General features: G+C 30.2%; 2 protein-coding genes across 6 annotated transcripts in view; one reads left to right on the forward strand and one right to left on the reverse strand.

Moving 5' to 3' along the window:
* Nucleotides 1–18,209, reverse strand: part of Pde11 (Phosphodiesterase 11) — a 115,575-nt gene that overhangs the window by 75,328 nt on the left and 22,038 nt on the right. Inside the window, exon 3 of one of the 5 annotated variants that reach the window (XM_070107319.1) lies at nucleotides 12,475–12,559. The gene's annotated coding sequence lies outside the window, so the exon portion shown is untranslated. Of the gene's footprint in view, nucleotides 1–4,312; nucleotides 4,905–12,474; nucleotides 12,560–18,209 lie in introns of those variants that run through there. The other 4 variants (XM_070107318.1, XM_070107317.1, XM_014247789.3 and 1 more) reach the window with 4 other exon arrangements.
* Nucleotides 9,303–12,442, forward strand: LOC106627578 (polycystin-2-like protein 1). Its single transcript, XM_014247734.3, has 9 exons — nucleotides 9,303–9,515; nucleotides 9,577–9,970; nucleotides 10,045–10,269; nucleotides 10,796–11,024; nucleotides 11,085–11,315; nucleotides 11,442–11,684; nucleotides 11,750–12,030; nucleotides 12,090–12,137; nucleotides 12,196–12,442. Exons 1-9 carry the CDS (start codon nucleotides 9,413–9,415, stop codon nucleotides 12,356–12,358), a joined length of 1,917 nt encoding a protein of 638 aa, XP_014103209.2. The 5' UTR covers nucleotides 9,303–9,412; the 3' UTR covers nucleotides 12,359–12,442.

Raw genomic sequence — 18,209 nt, forward strand, 5'->3', positions numbered from 1 at the left:
ATAGTTATCGCTTAGCCGCCATATTCGACAGATTTGGCAGCCTGTGACTTTCTTCTGTTTTCGAAACTGAAAACGCGCCATCAATTGACCCAAAATATAAAAGTCGCCAGACAAGAATTCGCGTCGTAAATAAACAGCTGCCAAACACACACACATTGACATATGGAAATCAAACTTCACACGAACATAAAAGAGGTTGTACCAATCCAACCAAAATTTTTTATCAGCTCGGTTTGCGCGTGCAGCTTAAATAGGGCAGTCCGAGTCAATTTTGATCTTGAGTGTACTTTCTAAAGATATAATTATTGATTGCAAGAAATCACATACATATTTTGACCTATGAAATATCAGCATGAAGACCAATAAGTAATTCAAATAGCCATTTATGTTCAAATAAATATAAAAAATTGCAAGATATAACATTGTTGAAACATACATATATGAATACAGAATGAATTATTTCCTTTAATTTTTTATGCGAATGCTTTTTATTACTCTTTCACTTCCTTTTTTATCTTTATGTTTTTTTTTTATAATGAATAAACATGTGGCCGTTTTTATTATGTTTTCTTTATTGCTTTGGTGCGGATATATATTTCTACATATGCTTGTACATACGTACATATGTATAAATTTTGGTATAAAAATGGTCAAAGCCAAAAACAAAAATACCATAAAATTATTAATATTTTTGAGGCCAGGATACACGATTGTATTTTATTAGAAATTATGTCAATAGAATATATTTGGAAAGAGATTACAAATATGTATTTATTTTTTTCCGACACTTGAGGAATGAAATAATTGAAAACACAAAACTTAATGTGCAAAAATTTTTGGGAAATTCTTAAAAAATTGGAATTACTTATAAAATTAAATTTATGAAGAAAATTAAAAAAATTCGAAACAAAAATTAAGAAATAACAACTGAAGTTATATTTCATATTCTTAGTTTGATCATTTGGATCGCTGCGATCTTCATAGGTATCGCTTAAGAGTTCAATACTGTAATTATGATCAGTCCTTTCGTAATGCTGCAGTCACCGACGCAAAACCGTAGACCGAATCAGCTGATACGACCTATCTTATTTGAACGCAATGTAAATGAACACTCACCACCGCTTATGCCGTTCACTTCTACAGACCTTAGGGTGAATATCCGCGAAAATTGGATTTTTCTCGTAGAAACGAGTGATCTGAGTGCTCTCTTGCAACGCAGTGTTACCAGTCTCGATATTTTGTAGTAATTAAAAAAATATGAATATATTTGAAATATTCTTAAACTAACTCAAAATCACAGTCGAATACGTTTATATATAGATAGGTAGACTATTTTTAATAGTTGAATTTTAGTTTTGAGCTTTTACATTATGAAAAATTATAACGAAAAAACTAAGTGTGTGAAACGTCGTGTATACGAATTGAACAATGGGAACATTGGTCAAATGAAAACAAGAGAGAACAACAGATTTCTACGTTGCCACTACGGGTATAACTTTTGACCAATTTGGTTTGAAACGGGCGGTAAGTACGGAAGGGCGGAATGTCGGTGACTGTTTCCAGCATAAGACTTAAACTCCATTATTACAAAAAATTTACGCAATTTTTTACCAAACGATTTGAGGTAAGCTCTCAATAAATAATTGATATTTATTTATTCGTTTCAGCTTGTTGTTTTGGCTTGCTCTTTGTAAGCACCATTTTTCATTAATTTAGCTTATCGCTCATACTTTAAATGATATATATATGACATATACTTATATATTCACACATAGCAATTTATACAATTTTATTTATTTGAAAAAAGTATATATTGTTTGTAAACACATCAATTATATATAATATATATTTGTGTTTAACGAAAATTTACTGTTTTTTTTTTACATGAACCTGTAGAAAATCGCTGATCTTCTTTATTTGCTTGGTGTTTTGTTTTCAGGAAATTTATTTATTTGCGTTTACTGCTGTTACATAATCGCTAATTATACTACACTTTGTTTTCGACACATACACCGAACAAATTAATATAGAACTCAAAACACAAAAAATTAAATAATCAGAAATTTCGTCGTAACTTTTGAAATAGAGCAATTAGTGTTTTTATTGAATTTCATTTAGCGCATCATTTAACACTTTTGTTGTGGTTTTCGTTCTTTGGGCAAGCAAGTAACATTATTTTGTTGTTTAGAAACATGTTTTTTTTTGTTATTATTGAAGATGTTTATTTATTTGCTAAATCAGCTTTTATATTTGAACGCACTCTCATACATTAGGTTTCAGCTATGGATAATGGAACTAAGCGAGCTATTTTTTTAACAAAATGTTAAAAAAAAATAAAATTTTTGATATAAGGGCCGTTATATTTTTGACGCAAGCAGTAAAAAAATTCTAACATCCAGAGAATTTAAAATTTCTGATAAAAATGGAATGGAAATTAAAAAGAAATTTTTGGTTTAATATTTAATAAGATTCTGTATACCACTTCATTAAATTTTTGAATTAAGTTTTAAAAAGTGTTTCTTATTTAAACTTATAAATGTTCAAACAATTTATTTTTATTTTATTTGTTTTTTTTTTTTACAAAAAGTAACAAACTAACTAAAAAGAGCTTATTCTGACTTTATCCAAAAATTGTAATAATAATTTGCTGAATTAAAAAAATTTTTAAACAAATCAAATTAATTTTTTTCAAGCAGCTTATGTTTTTTTTTTTAAAGCTTTTTAATTTGAATTTTTGTTCTCATAGAAACCAATGTTTTAATAATTTACTGCGACAAAAATTTTTTTAAATAAAATTTAAATAATTTGAGTAATTTTTAATAATTTACTGAAATCCAAATTTTTTGAATTAAGTTTTAACTCTTTTTTATTTAAACTTAAAAATTTTCAAACAATTTATTTTTTAATTTTTTGTTTTTCTTTCCTTAACAAAAACTAACAAACTAACTAAAAAGAGCATGAATTGCTCTCAACCAAATGTTGTTATAATAATTTGCTGAGCTAAAAATTTTTTTAAATAAATGAAATCTTTTTCAAGCAATTTATGTATTTTTTATATTTTTTTCAAGCTTTTTTAATTTGAATTTGTTTTTGTTCCCATAGAAACAAATGTTTTAATAATTTGCTGCGACAAAAATTTTTTTAAAAATAAGATTTGTTATAAATTTGAATAAAACTTAAATAACTTTTTGAAAATTTTAATAAAAGTTAAATAATTTTTTTTAAATTTTAATAGTTTTTAATATTTTTCAAGCGGTTTATTTATTTATAATAAAACTGTTTTAATTTCAAATTATATATTTATATTTTTTACTAACAATCTAAAGAAGTTTTTTAGTTTAAGTGTAGCAAAATTATGCTCTGTAAATTAAAAAATACACTTTTTTTAAATTATATTAAATTTAAAATAATATGTTTATTTTATTAAAATTACTACTTTTCAGTATATTTTTATGTCGCTTAAAAATTAAAAATTCCTTTATACATATAGATACCAAAAATTATGTGTTTTAAATTTTTTATTATTTTTTTGATTATTCAATTTTTTCATTTAAATTTCATAAAATTTTTTTTTCTTTTTAAAATAATTTTAAATTTAAAATTATTATTATTATATACATATTCGTTTTGTTTTGTTAATTTTATTTTCATATTAAAGTATCTTCATTTAATCATGCCACAGCGATCATATGGTTTCCGTTTTTATTGTTCTTCGCCGTTTTCACTCACATTCGTAATGCCAATACAAGTTTTTTTTGGCCGCAGTGTTGCACTTTTGCACACATTTACAAAATACATAAGTATATATTTTCGTTTTTATTTTTTCTTGCTTGTGACTTTTTGCTTTTAACCCGTTTACAAGAACTGGTTTCCAATGCAGAATTTCAGAATTTTATTTGGCATATATTTTAAAATTTTTATATTTTGCCATTACTAACTATGTTTCTGGCTTAATATATATTTTGTAGGAACACATTTTGTACAAAAAAAAAACAATTAATTTATAAAAAATATTAAATGATTTTTTATTGAAATTTAAACACTTTCAGCATTATCAACTAACACCGCAAAGCTTAAGCCTGCTGTTGATTGTTGTTTTCGTAAAAAAATTTAAATTTTCATATTTACGATAATTCCACTTATGTTTCGTTATGCGGCAATATTTTATGTTTAAAACTTATGCATTTTATATATTTGATTCTCGCTCTTTTCAAGTTCTTTCGGCTCGCATTTGCGGTGAAGTCAAATATACACGTAAACACGTAATATCCACACACACACATACACAAGTATGTATATAAGTGATATTTACAAGCACTCACGATGCTGCCGCTGATCGCTGATCACCGCTGCGGTAGCGGTACGCGCACGTGCACATACACACGCACTTACGCCAGACATACATACATATATGTAAATATGTCTGTGTATGTAGAATACTTTAGTTTAGCTGTGAAATAAATTATGAAAAATTGTACTTTGGAATTTCTTTGATTTTCACTTGCTTTTACGCATAGCAATTTAATTTTTTTTTAACACAGATACATACATACACATATTTTACATATGTAAATACGCAGATAATATTATATTATTTATATATATACATATATATTTCTTGCACGTCACTCGACTATTGTCACTTCCAACACTATCGCTGCTCATCTGCTTATATTTGATTAAATTATATATGTATATTTAATAGCGGTTGTTGTTGCTGCTGTAGCTATCTAATGTTTGCTAAATGTTGCTATCATTCACTGTACACTTCACTTCACACGCGGCGCCGCTTTTCGTTACGCTTCGTATCTAAGCAATTTAGTTGTGTCGCAGCAAATCGTCGCCACCGAACCGTTCACGTCGAATATCTCTGCGATACTGAAATCGTTGAGCATCGACGACCGACCAGCCGTGTTGTGCCCAATATGAAACAGCGCACAACAACAACAAATAACAACAATGCACAATAACAACAACACTAGTAACATATATACACACACACACAGCACACATTATAAGCACGAAGAGCCGAGTAAAAATTGCTGCCGAAAAAGTCAACGGCACAGCTACACACACACAAATGCGAATAGTATGGCAACACGCTCGTTGGTATGCTATCTGCTTGCTGCTTGGTCGCAGCGAATTTATCTAGCACTTCATAGGCATGCTTCCCCATCTACTTCTATACATTTTATATGTCATTCTACCAACACATTACATACAAACATAAATGCTCTAGCAGAAGCCCAAAAAAAACAAACAAAAAGTGAGCGTTGGCAATTCGCCGCGTTATCTGCAGAAGTGCAGCCCCACACCGCGCTCGCTGAGTCACGCAACGCATACATGCACCACCAAGTAGCTCACAGATACACGCTTGTGCGCGCTGTGTTTTTGAGTGGCCGCATGGAATGCACTCTGAGTGTGATCTCAATCGCTCGCACTCACACTCATTTGTGCGCCTCAACTCTCCGTCTGGCTCTATGCAACAGTTTGAGCGCGTCGTGTGCTGTCGAGTTCGCCGCGCTGCCTGAAGTCTGCTTGCTTTCCGTCTGGTTTTCGTTTGTTTATCTTTTGTTTGCCACTGCTTTTTGCACTATACACTTCTTTTATTGGTTAGCTCATTATATTTACTTCTTTGTTTCACACTTTTATTCTTTGGTAACCTTTGGTTGTGTTTGTGTGTGTGGCGTTGGGCAGCAAGCTGCTTGGCCGTTGTGTCGGCGTTTAATGAACTTCGGTGCTGTGTGTTTGCTTCTTTATTTTGTTTTTGATTTTGTTTGCTTTTTTTGTCTTTACGTGTTCTTTTGCTTATGGATTTGGTTGTTTTTTAATTTTTTATTATTTATATTTTGTTTTATATGTCACATGTATATATGTGACAGCGTTGCCAATGGCGTAGAAATTATAATTGTATGTTTCTTTGACGTATTTATACCGAAATTATAGTCTGTATGTTCCGTCAATCGTGAACATGGAGATTCAGAACTCTATGTATGAAAATCGATATATAATATATACAATAATGAATGTTGGACCCATCTTCAAAATAGCCCACGGTATATGTAACAGTATTTGTTGGTAAATCAACATATATCAGAGTTTTAAAATACTGCGCCCTCTATCGACGAAAATGTTATCCTTTAAACAACGTAATATGAGACACGCTAAATAATTTGGAATTATTTAACTGGACAATATACTCGGTCATACTGATCTGGATGTGATTGCAGTAAAATATTATGAACAGAATACTCAAAAACAGTAAATTTTGAAATATTCAAGTTTTTACTGTAGATGAAAGTTTGATGAAAGTTTCTCAAAGCTTAGGTGGAGTTAAAATGTAAATAAAATTTCACAACTTAAATTCTCAAATTTTTAACAAAGTAATATATTTACCTGGGGGATTAACCTTCTAACCTGAAATCCGCTCAGACATAAGAACCCATGCAATTCAGTGTCAGGACGGTAAACAACTCAGGATTTGACTTTGTTTTTAACCAAGCGGCAAAAAACTGAGTTTCTGTCCATAAAATCTAATCAATCATCTCATCTCAATCATTTAGTTCGACTATGACCACTTGACCTAATGCAGTTAGATGATCGAAGAAAGTTACACCTATTATGTCTTAGGTCATGTTAGTCATAAAATAATTTGTAAGCGCAAAAATAGTTGCCCTAAATTGAAGAAGTCGACAGAGACAATCGAATTAAAATTAATTTGTTATGATGACTAGTTGGAGTTTTTATAGATGGAGTGGAGCTCTCAAAGTTCTGGGGTGATGACTACCCAAATATACATTATCTTCAATTGAGGCATGGAATTGGCACCCATTTCGCAAAACCTAGTTTTCTTCTTAAAAGCAACGAAATAAGGCTAAAGCTCAAGCTTCCTAACGATCTTGCAACCGTTTCTGTTTCTAAAACGAGCACTCTCTATATATATAACGTAATTTTAAACCATATTCAAACCAACAACTTCCACCATTTTATAGTTACTCACTTCTGACTTTATTTGGTTATTATTGTTGTAAATTTCTATAAAACACGCAACAGAGTCACGTTTCAACAGCTGCTAACAACAAGCCAACCACATGATAAACTACGAAGACCAGCGCTAATATGTACATATGTATATAGATTTGCATATATGTATATATGTATGCAAAAATAAGCTTGCTTGTTGTTGTTAAGCTCCACTCAAAATTTAGATATATTCACCTAGAATAAACTTTTAGAGCTTTCACTCGCATTTTGTACATTTGAGTGAAAAATTAAAGCTTTTGGAGGCAATTTCGCTATGAGTAACGTGTACAAATGATTTGAAATGCCGGCAAAAAGCACGAATTAGTCATGGCAACAAACAGCAGGTTAAAAGAGTTGCACAAAAGAGAGAGCACAAAAATTTGCTAAAGCCAAAAATGAAGCGGAAACGTAGTGTGTTGTCAACCTTTAGAATGAAGAAAGCGGAAATGACCATCAAAAATATTTGCATATTTGTTTGTGTGTGTTTACTTTTGAGTTAACAGTAAGCAAACGTGACTTTTTGCATTTTCGAAAGTTGCTTATAAATTTTATATTGTGAAAAAAGGAAAATTATAAAGAAATATTTTTATTTTGATTTTTGGATGTTGAAAATGTTTATTACTAAATCCAAAACTCTCTATATATTTTTTTTTTGAAGAAATTGAATATGTGTTTATGTATACGTACTTGATTTAGTACATACATACATAAGTGAGTGCGTGTTTGACAGCGTGCACTTGAAATCATACATTTGTTTATTTACCTGATTATGATTAATGCAACAGCTTTTTGCTCGACATACGACCAAATTGTTGTGTTAAAAGTTGTTAAACTAATAAAATATGTTTGCATTACGTGTCATTTTTGGTGTTTTATTTTCAGGAAATTTGTTCGTGAATAAACACCTGTGGCAATGGAAACATTGTTATTTTTGCAACATGCTGAAATTTATTTGCATACATACACATACTTGTATTAGTATTAAATATGTTTTTTCTTATTAAATATAAATTTTAATGTACTTCTAAACAAATAGTGACTTTCTTCAATAAATGAAATGAAAATCATAAAAATTCTTGTTACAAAAAAAATTTTAATACCTAAAAAACCATTCCACTGCAACGAAATTGTGCCACACAACTAAAATTCGTCACGCACTTGTACTTAAAGTGCTATTATTGAAGTGTAAATCGTTTTGGATATATATTTTTTGTAATATTGTATGTTACATAATATTCGGATGATGTGGTATATAAAAACAGTTACATGGTTGCCACCTGTTCGAAAGTATTAAGTAAAAAAAAATATTAAATAAAAAAAACAATACAATGCGCTTAGCAAGCTAAAGAAGTTCACACTAGTAATTGAAAAAAAATTAATTGAAGAGAGTTACCAACTGTTTACAATATTTTGCTCAACTAAATTTAAATTTCTCTTAGATTTCAATATAACATAAGTACTTAACTAAGAAGGTTAAAAAATAATAATTTAAAAAAATATATTTTTTAAGTAGAGTTGCCACCTATTTCAAATATGTAAGTCCAAATATCGATAAGGTAAGAAGCGCTACAATATAAATACTCAAATAAGAACATTTAAGAAAGATGTCATTTGAAAAAATTTAAAAAGCGTTGCCAGCTTTCTAGAAATTCGATTAAAATCAACTGAAAAGTTCAAGACATCAAAACAAACTTTGACAGTTTGAAAATACTTTTAAAAAACATTTTTACATATCTGAAATTTTATAATTTACTTATCAAATGAAATATTTCAATATAGACAAAATATCTAAGGTCTTAAGTAAAACTTTTGTCGAAAATAATTAAGAATAGTTACTATCTATCATCAAATATATTTTATATCTAAACATTGGTATTGAAATGTATGAGAGAAAATTATAAATTTTTTGAAGCTCCGACCAAAAGGCAAAAATCTTTCCTATCATGTCTTTAACTTACTTTGATGTCTACTACTAGGGTTTTTTAAATAAAAATATGTCTGACATATAAATTTTTTACTATTGGCTACTAATAAATACTTTAAATACAGTAATTCATTTCAACACTATATATCAATAAAAATGGAATTAAAAACGTTTTTGAGCAACGGTTTTTGAAAGATATTTTTAGTATATCAAGCCTTAGTTAGACTTAGAGCACTTTTAAATAATGTTCGAACGCAGCTCTTGTTTTGAGAGCAGATTTCAAAAATTCACTTTTTATTTTTGATTTAAAATTTTCAATTTATAATTTTCTCAGCACTACGAGTATAGCTACAACAAGTGCAATTTACAACACTCTTTCACTTTGACAATTGAAAATTTATTAATTCTCATTTTCGATTTCGTCTGCCGTCCGAATCAATAATTTTGCTTCATTGGACAAGAAAAATGAATTTCGAAACACGCGTTAAGTATGATAGCGAATCCAATATCAAAAAAGCGCTGAGGGCCGTATCCCTTTATTGTGTTTTCATAGTAATGACCACTATAGGTGAGTAACCCAAAAATTTCTAGCAAATAAATATTTGAATGCTATCTCGTAACTATTTCAGTTGCCGTTTCTGCTCGCCACCACTACATGTACTACTTCAATCACGCTATTAAACAGCACTTTTTGATCCACGAACGACTCGTTACCTACAATGAATGGTGGTCGGAACTATCGAACTCATTTTTGCCGGAAGTGTTGCTACCACCACAAACGAGCAACGAAAGTGTCGCTACCGAAAATACAAATGTTACAGGCGTCAATGCAAGCACAGCTTACGCTGCACATAAAATTATAAAATTGGAAGAGAATATATTATTGGGAACACCACGCCTACGCCAATTACGTGTCGTGGAGACAAATTGTAGCGGCAGCAAGAGTTTTGTCAAATATTTTCATTACATTTGTTATCCAGATTATTCGTATTCGGATCTGCAAATCACTGGCGAACATATAGGGTGAGACTTTGTCTTTGTGTGTGAAATTTTTAAAAAATGTTCTGCATGTCAAATAAATAATTGGAAAATTTCAGCGCCAAATATGAATCTGCATATCATTTGAGCACGATGTCGATACGCGGTCGAATACACACATATTGGGGTGGTGGTTTCGTGCAGAATTTGGATCGAAATTTTAATGAATCTTTGCCTTTGATTGAATCGTTGGCGCAACTTGACTGGTTGGATCGCGGCACGCGACTTATGATTTTCGAATTTACACTCTACAATAACAATACAGACCTCTTCAATAATGTCAAGTGAGTAACATAATGTTTCTTATATATTCTTATAACTACACTTACAAAGAGAAGTGCTAAACTCCCTAAAGGTAGGCAACACATTGTTTGAAAATATTTGAAATTTTCCTCTGAATATATAAAATATAACATAGAACACAGTTTTTATTTCAAAATTTCAAAAGGCACGACATAAATAGTACGTTACTGGCAATTAAAAATAAACAAACAAAAAGTGTATTGATTATATAATATTATAAGATTATAATCAGAAGACTATCAATTAAAAATTCATTTTTGAACAAGCAAAAAACTCAAATATTTTAATACAATACATATGTATATACTTTTCCTTCCAAAATCACAAAGATGTTTATTATAAAAAAAAAACTGAAAAAAAAAATTATTCGAAAGCAGATAAACCAAAGCCACGCGCCTTTGTCTGCCTAAATAGTTCATCAACTTCATTGTAGCCTACTTTTGGGTACTAACTAACTAATTTTTAACCTTTTCAATAAATTCTTGAAAATCTACAACATATTTTCAGAATTCTGGGCGAGGTTCCGGTCACTGGTGGCGTTTTATTATATATACAAGTGCAGGCGGTGCAAAAGCATGCTGTCTGGACAGGTAGCATATGGATCATACTCTCAGCTATCATATTTTATATAATGGCCATGTACTATTTTGTTGGTGAAATATTGGAATGCCGTAGGCGTGGTTATAAAAAATATTTGAAAAACTTTTGGAACATTGTAGACTTAGTTATACTGCTTGTAAGTCAAAAAAGTATATTCTCTGGCTTAGCATCAACTGAATTTTTTTCTCTTCTCCAGCTCGTTATACTCTCCTTCAGTTATAATATTTTCCATCCAATTTATTTACATTATTATTTGAAGCATGCCACTGCATTACCAATGGAATATCATAGCTTGGATGTGATTTGTTGGTTGAATTCGCATTATATGAATTTAGTAGCGGTGCTGGCGTTTTTAGTTTGGATTAAGATATTTCAGTTTTTCACCTTTAACAAAACATCGATACAATTAAATGCGACGTTCGTGAAGGTAAGCATGAAAATGCACGTGTAGTGTGCCTTCGCTGAGGTACTTAGAAAACATCACTAAATTATTTATACAGCTTTCGCCTAGAAGTATACTAGAAACCAATTATTTCGAAAATTTCACTTTCAGTGCTATAGAGATCTGCTCAACTTCGTGCTCATATTTCTCATAATCTTCCTCTCGTATGCCATGCTCGGCATGTTACTATTCGGCCATACGCACGAGGATTTTTTCGTGTTTCCCATTGCATTTTGGAGCGTCATGCGTATGGTATTAGCCGATTTTGATTATATTGCTGCAGAACATGCCAATCCTGTGCTGGCACCAATATATTTTCTCTCCTTCATACTCATGGTATATTTTATACTTGTTGTAAGTAGCTATTTATTATTAATATTAGAAGACAAAAATTTATAGAAGACTATACCCTCTGACAGAACATGTTTTTGGCTATCATTTACGACACCTTCCGCGACATAAAAAATAATGAAATACCACCGGAGAAAAAACAAATGCCGCTGTTCTTTAAGAAGTACTGGGATAAGGGAAAAGATGGCGGAAAGAAGGCGCTGAAAGCAATAGGCTTATGCAAACGTTCGAACTCAAAGCGCGACACGCAACCGTTACGCGAAATGAACGACGAGAATGAGCCACCTTTTCCACCAACGCCAAGGCCAGAGAAAAAAATGCGCGTGTCGAAGAAAGAGATAATTCAAAAGTAATTTTTAGTGACTATTCTATATAATTTTATACATGATTTATCTCTATCCTCCTTAGCTACTTTGAGACCATCAAGAACAAACGTGACGCCGAGCAAATAGACAAGTTCGTTTTCCTTTTGATATTTTAAATGCCTAACTAATAATTTAATTTAAATATTTAGTTTGACTAAACATATAACGACTTTAGAGGAGATTTTAGCTAAAATGAGTGATGATATTAAGCGTCTGGAAGCCGAAACACCTGATCCGAGCACGCGCCCAGAGCCGCCGAGACAGCCTAAAACGCCGCCACGTCTAAAAATCTTTATAAATCGCAAAAAATAGCTTAAAATTCTGTACGTTCCATTTTTTGTGTGAAAAAATCAATTTTGAATTATTTTAATAAAACTAATACTATAGTATTTTTAATCATATTTTTCCATTTTTCTTTTGAGACTTACCAATTTTGCGACGCGCACGCCAGAGCACCGGCGGTGCTGTATTATTTGGTGAAGCCAGTGTGCTGTTTTTAAATCAATGTAGAAACTGTAATTGGAGAAAACATTGCATTAGTTTTTTATATTTAGAAAGTGAAGATATTAAATAAGAATAATTATTTAGAAATATTTTTTTATTTTTTGAAAAGAGTGGCAGCACTACTACTCCATAATGAAAAAAAATTAAATTGAATTTTTTATTTAAAAAGTTTATTTCAAAAAAAATTATTTCAGTTTTTTTTAAAAGGGTGGCAACTCGATTCGATTTACACTGAAGCACCACACATTAGTATACATTTTAAGACTTTAATTTCGCAATTTAGTGCAAAGTATTTACTTAAAACCTTTTTTGAAAGCTATAATTATTTAAATTCAAGTGGCAACCCAAAAAAATATTTTGTATAACAAAACGTTTTCAAATGTCTTTTCATTTGCAGCCATACTGAAAATATATATACGTGTATATTATAGTTCTACATTATGCGTAATTTTTTATTTAAAACACGTGGCAACCCAAAAAAATATTTTGTATAACAAAACGTTTTCAAATGCCTTTTCATTTGCAGCCATACTGAAAATATATATACGTGTATATTATATTTCTACATTATGCGTAATTTTATAATTTAAAACACATGGCAACGCCTTTTTGCTTATTCACTATATCTGGGTCAAATGGTTGGCGTTTAATTGTTATGTAGGCGCATAACTGTTGAGTAGCTATCCTACAGACTCTTCCAAGAAACAAGTGTTTACTCAAGTACGCACGCATACCAATACACATGCATATATCATTTAAAAATACCGCACACATTTTAATTAATGAATGAATAAAAGAATACTCGAAACTCATCACAACATTGCGCAATGGTTTGAAGTGAAGTGACCAACAATTTAAAAATTAATAACAAAACGGAATATGGCGTCGTAGATTGCGTATTGATAAATGGCGTAAGATGTGTACATTTACACATATATGTATGTCACAATGTTTTTTTCATAAAGTCTTTCTCATCTTTTGCCACAATAAAACAAAAGTGCCGGTGGAGCAGCTTATTAATTGAAATTGTTATCAATACATTGTTGTGTGCAATGCAAACGTATAGAGGAGTAAACAGTAAGGCATGTATAGTATATGGAAGTAATTTTGTAGAATATTAGGGTGGAACGTTTTTTACGCTTCATAAAGAGAACATAAATTGAAAATTGTCTGTGTTCGAACGATTATAAATTTATAAACTATAAGTACTGATGGTATATTATTATTAATTTTTTTAAATCATGTATTCAAAATTTTACAAAATTGTTTCAAAATATATTATTATTAAAATAAGTATTTAAAACCTTAATAGTGAAGCAAAATGATAAAACATTAAACATAAGTAATATCTAAGCCTTAAGAAAATTAGCTGATTCACTGTTTTTGTTGGTATTGAATGTAATATATCATATTCATGAGCTATATTAATTCTCAATATTGTTAAAACAATATGACAAAGGTATTTGAAAACGAATCATCGCTATGTCATATATCGCATGCCAAAATAAATTATTTCTAAAGTAAATATTACTTCGGAAAAATTTAAAACACTGCATAAAAAAGATTTTCATCCACAAAAAAATTTAAATTCGAGAAAAAATCAGTAATGCTCGAAGTTTTTCGGTAGAACTTAATTATAGTTCAATATTTATACATATAAAGAGTCAATGTAGGCGAGTTCCGCCACCGTAAGTTCAACTCATGTCAAACTAAAATGTTATATAAAAGAATATTTTCGCATAACGGTCTACTTTCGACATAAAATGTCAGATAGAATAACATATACATCATTTGTTAATTGTACTACGAAAAAAACAGAAAAGTTGGTCTCATTCCGAAATCGTAATTTGAAATAATTCATGATGACAGCAATATTTAAATTTATATATGTATACCCTCTTATGCGCCAAATATCTATACTAAACCATGTACCTTCAATTTTTAAATAAATGAATACCTTATAAAACGTATAGAAATCGCACACACCCTAATGCACTTGCACGTGTGTGTACACGTTGCGGCAAGTGCACGTTAAAGCGAGTATAATACGCAATCAGCACGCTTGTCCGTCAACTTGGCAGCTAGTCCATACATTTGAATGCACTTGCACACTCACATAGACGAGATTGTTTATCCAATAGGGAGCACAGCGTTGCACTCTACTTATATGTACACACGCAAGCGCTGTTCACTGCCCAGCAGCGCTGCAGTTCAATGACCAATGCCGCTGCTGCTGCCACTGCCGCTAATATAGTGAGCCGCAATACTACGCACTCTAGCTTTTGTTTGTACACAAAATAATTTATACGAGCACATATGTGTATGTACATATATATGTATATATTTGTGTGTACTTAATCATGCAATCATCCACTTTTGTATGTATGAGAAGGAAACTGTATTTTGTTAGCTCACGTTTGGTTTCAATTGAGATAAAAGTCAAGGTCGGCGCGTTGGCATAGCACAATTGCGTGCTGGGCCATACTTGGTGACACAACAGAGCAAATTATGTTTGTGTGTATGCATGTATGTATATGTATATGGATAAATGTGAGACTGGTTGGCTAAAAAAAATTTTGATTGGGTATTATATAACGGTAGTTTTGCTTTTGGTTTGAAAAAGTTGAAGATTGAAGATCTTTTCAATAACGAGTGAAAAATATTTGTTTCATAAATTATTATCAATTTAATCAAAATATTTAACAATTATCCAACAATCCTCACCATCTCATATCACAACATTTATATTCGATTTGACTTATAGCCGAGCTATATATTGACAATTGCAAGTAGATTGCACTTGCAAACAAATTTAACGCTAGATGGCGCAGCAATCGTTTATATCTAAAAAATCGTAGTAATGATTCAAATAGCTTTATATTCGAGTTACTAGATATAGGCAATAAAAGAACAATATTTTTCTTTAATTTTCCTCTACGAGTCGAATTATCACAAATAACTAAATATGTATACCGTTTTTGAATATTCTAAAAATTACAGAATGGCGTAGTCGAGATTTAAAAATAGCTCGAAATTGCGCCAGGCATGATTTATATGTATAAATAGTTTTACCGACTTGAGTCTTGCGTTGAATTTTTTTATTCAATACATTTATATTCAATACACACAATGCACAAAATTGAAGGTGGCAAGGTGAAAATTAGTGCTATGGCGGCATTGAAAATTTAAAAATTTCTAATTTTCTAGTTGTATTTAACATTTTTATTTAAAATATGCTGGCAACACTTAAAAAACATTTTTTTTTTTAAATTTTACTGAAATTTTTTTGGAAATTTTTTTTTAAATATTTTTTCCTAGATACTCATATTTTGTCCAAATATACAATCTCGTATATAATATCTTTAATATTTTTAATTGTGCGAGCTATACGCTCTTAGCTTGAACACAATTTTTTATCTGCAACATATTTTTATCAACAAACTCGTAGAGATTCTTCTAAAATGTCATTTGCAGAGACACTGGACAACAAAAAATCACATTGCATTTTACATGCAGTTTTTCCAGCTCTGCACATAGCCTGCATTTTCAGTATAACTGTAAACGTATATATATAATAATTTCTCCCTTTCCTTATTTCATATCATCTATTTTTCATCTTCACATTCATTGATTTGTGTGCCTGACAAGAAGAAAATGCTGCGACATAAAAAATAAAAACGAAGCCACAAAAAGTAAATTGAAAACAAAAACCAATTAATTATCTCAACTTGTTGTTGTAAGTATAAAGTCTGGCAAACAGATGTACGCATGTGTGTCATGAAAAGCTACTCGTCAGTTGCGCACACTAATGAGCATATGTTCTTCTACATGTACTGTATATACATACATATATGAGAGTATATAATATTTCCTACAACCGAGTGTATAATTATGTTATAGTGTGGTGTTCTTTTTTTGTTACAGCTTGGCGCTGACAAGTATCGCCTAGATTGCCAATATTTTAACATATTTGCGTTTTTCGCTTAATTAATTTTGCGTTTATTGTTTTTGTTTTGCTTACTTAGGCGAATAATGAGGACGTCGACACTTTAAAGGCTTGCTTTTCTCTATATTTCATGGCTTGTGCTTGTTAATAATGATTTTTTTTTTTATTTTGTAAAAATGCTTATAATAATATATGGTTTAGATATGTGCTTCTTCGAGCTTTCAGCAGGCGCTGAAATGGAAAAATTTTGTAAAAAAATTAATTAAAAATTCCGTTGAAAAATTATTATTTCTTCCTAATTAAGTAAATTTTCTGAATAGAAAGTAATTCCCTGTGATAAGTGATAGTGATTCTATTTCGTGATGCGAGTAACTATAGGCAATCGAGTGTGGCTTTATAAATGTATACGTAATTGACACAACATAGTAGGCTGTTCAACCCAAAAGTCCAAAGCCTAACAAAACGATAGAAGCTATACAGACTAATATACGATTTATTTATGACAGTTGCTTGTTCGATTCACCACTTCCCGGAAGTTAGCAAACCGATAATTTTATATAACATAGAATTATTTATTATATTGATCATATAAGCAGGATTTCCAAAAAAATATAGCCGACACCAAAAAAGTGTTAAGGCTTAACACAGTCATAAAAAATGTACCTACTTGCTCATTGTTGTTCTTAGCCTTAAATGAAGCATTGTCTTAAGTAACTTATAGAATAAATGAAGCATTGTCTTAAGTAACTTATAGAATAAATAAAGACATAGCGCTTCATAAAGATAAATAATGGCGACAATTACGATAAAACTGACTATCACTCAGCTTTATGGGTTTTGAAAAGCAAAAGGAAGGTAATTATGTATGGAAGGAAACAAATATGTAGGTAAATAATAAAAAACAAAACGCAGACACCTAATAGTGTGTTTAAATAAATATTATATATTTTTATTAAGTGGATTATGAAAGAAGAATCAAAAAAATGGCCAGCTCAAGAAATATAAACAAGTGAAAGTGAAACCTTCTGTAAACCCTTAAAGCTTAATATAGCTGTCGGGATTCAACGAACTTTTCATATAAAAAAATTACGTGATTTTTTTTGCTTTAAGTTCAATAACAATTACGATTTAATCGATAAATAACAAAGCTAGTTGCTTACCGTCAAGATTATAATACAACAAAAATTGTATCTCTGCAACTACATATATATTAATAATAATGGCATGTAATATTAATAATAGTAGCCACTTATAGTATACAATACATGCATAGATATTTAATATAATACTATGGATTCTATAAATATTTTTTTAATTAACCTAATGCTTATGTGAGTGTTTTTAGCAGATTAAAATGTAATTGTGCAAGTACAAGCATTTTGTTTTAAATTTTAAAGAAAAAAATTGAAATTAAAAGAAAATGTATTTATTCAGAAATGTGTTTTTTAAATACAAAGGAAAATAAAATTTCAATAACTTATGGATTTAATCAATATTCGTGTACACATAAAATATATGTATGTATGTAGGTATGTACAAACAGCTTGTGATTAGAAAGCTATTGTCAAAGTGACGCCAAACAGTAATACATTTCATAATTGTGCAAAATAATAACTCAATTAAAAAATAATGTATGCATATTTTGTTGTATTATTCAGTATTCACAAACAATACGTGGCGACAAATCAATCAATGACTGCTAAGTGGTTATAC

Source organism: Bactrocera oleae, chromosome 3 (genome assembly GCF_042242935.1).
Source record: "Bactrocera oleae isolate idBacOlea1 chromosome 3, idBacOlea1, whole genome shotgun sequence".
NCBI classification, from domain to species: Eukaryota; Metazoa; Arthropoda; class Insecta; order Diptera; family Tephritidae; genus Bactrocera; species Bactrocera oleae.

What these genes read in the sequence shown, in the direction of transcription:
- LOC106627578 (XM_014247734.3), top strand. Translation starts at nt 9,413, where the DNA reads ATGAATTTCGAAACACGCGTTAAGTATGATAGCGAATCCAATATCAAA. An exon ending in GACCTCTTCAATAATGTCAA is followed by an intron (nt 10,270 to 10,795) that starts GTGAGTAACATA and finishes ACATATTTTCAG; the next exon opens with AATTCTGGGCGAGGTTCCGG. An exon ending in TGGTATATTTTATACTTGTT is followed by an intron (nt 11,685 to 11,749) that starts GTAAGTAGCTAT and finishes ACCCTCTGACAG; the next exon opens with AACATGTTTTTGGCTATCAT.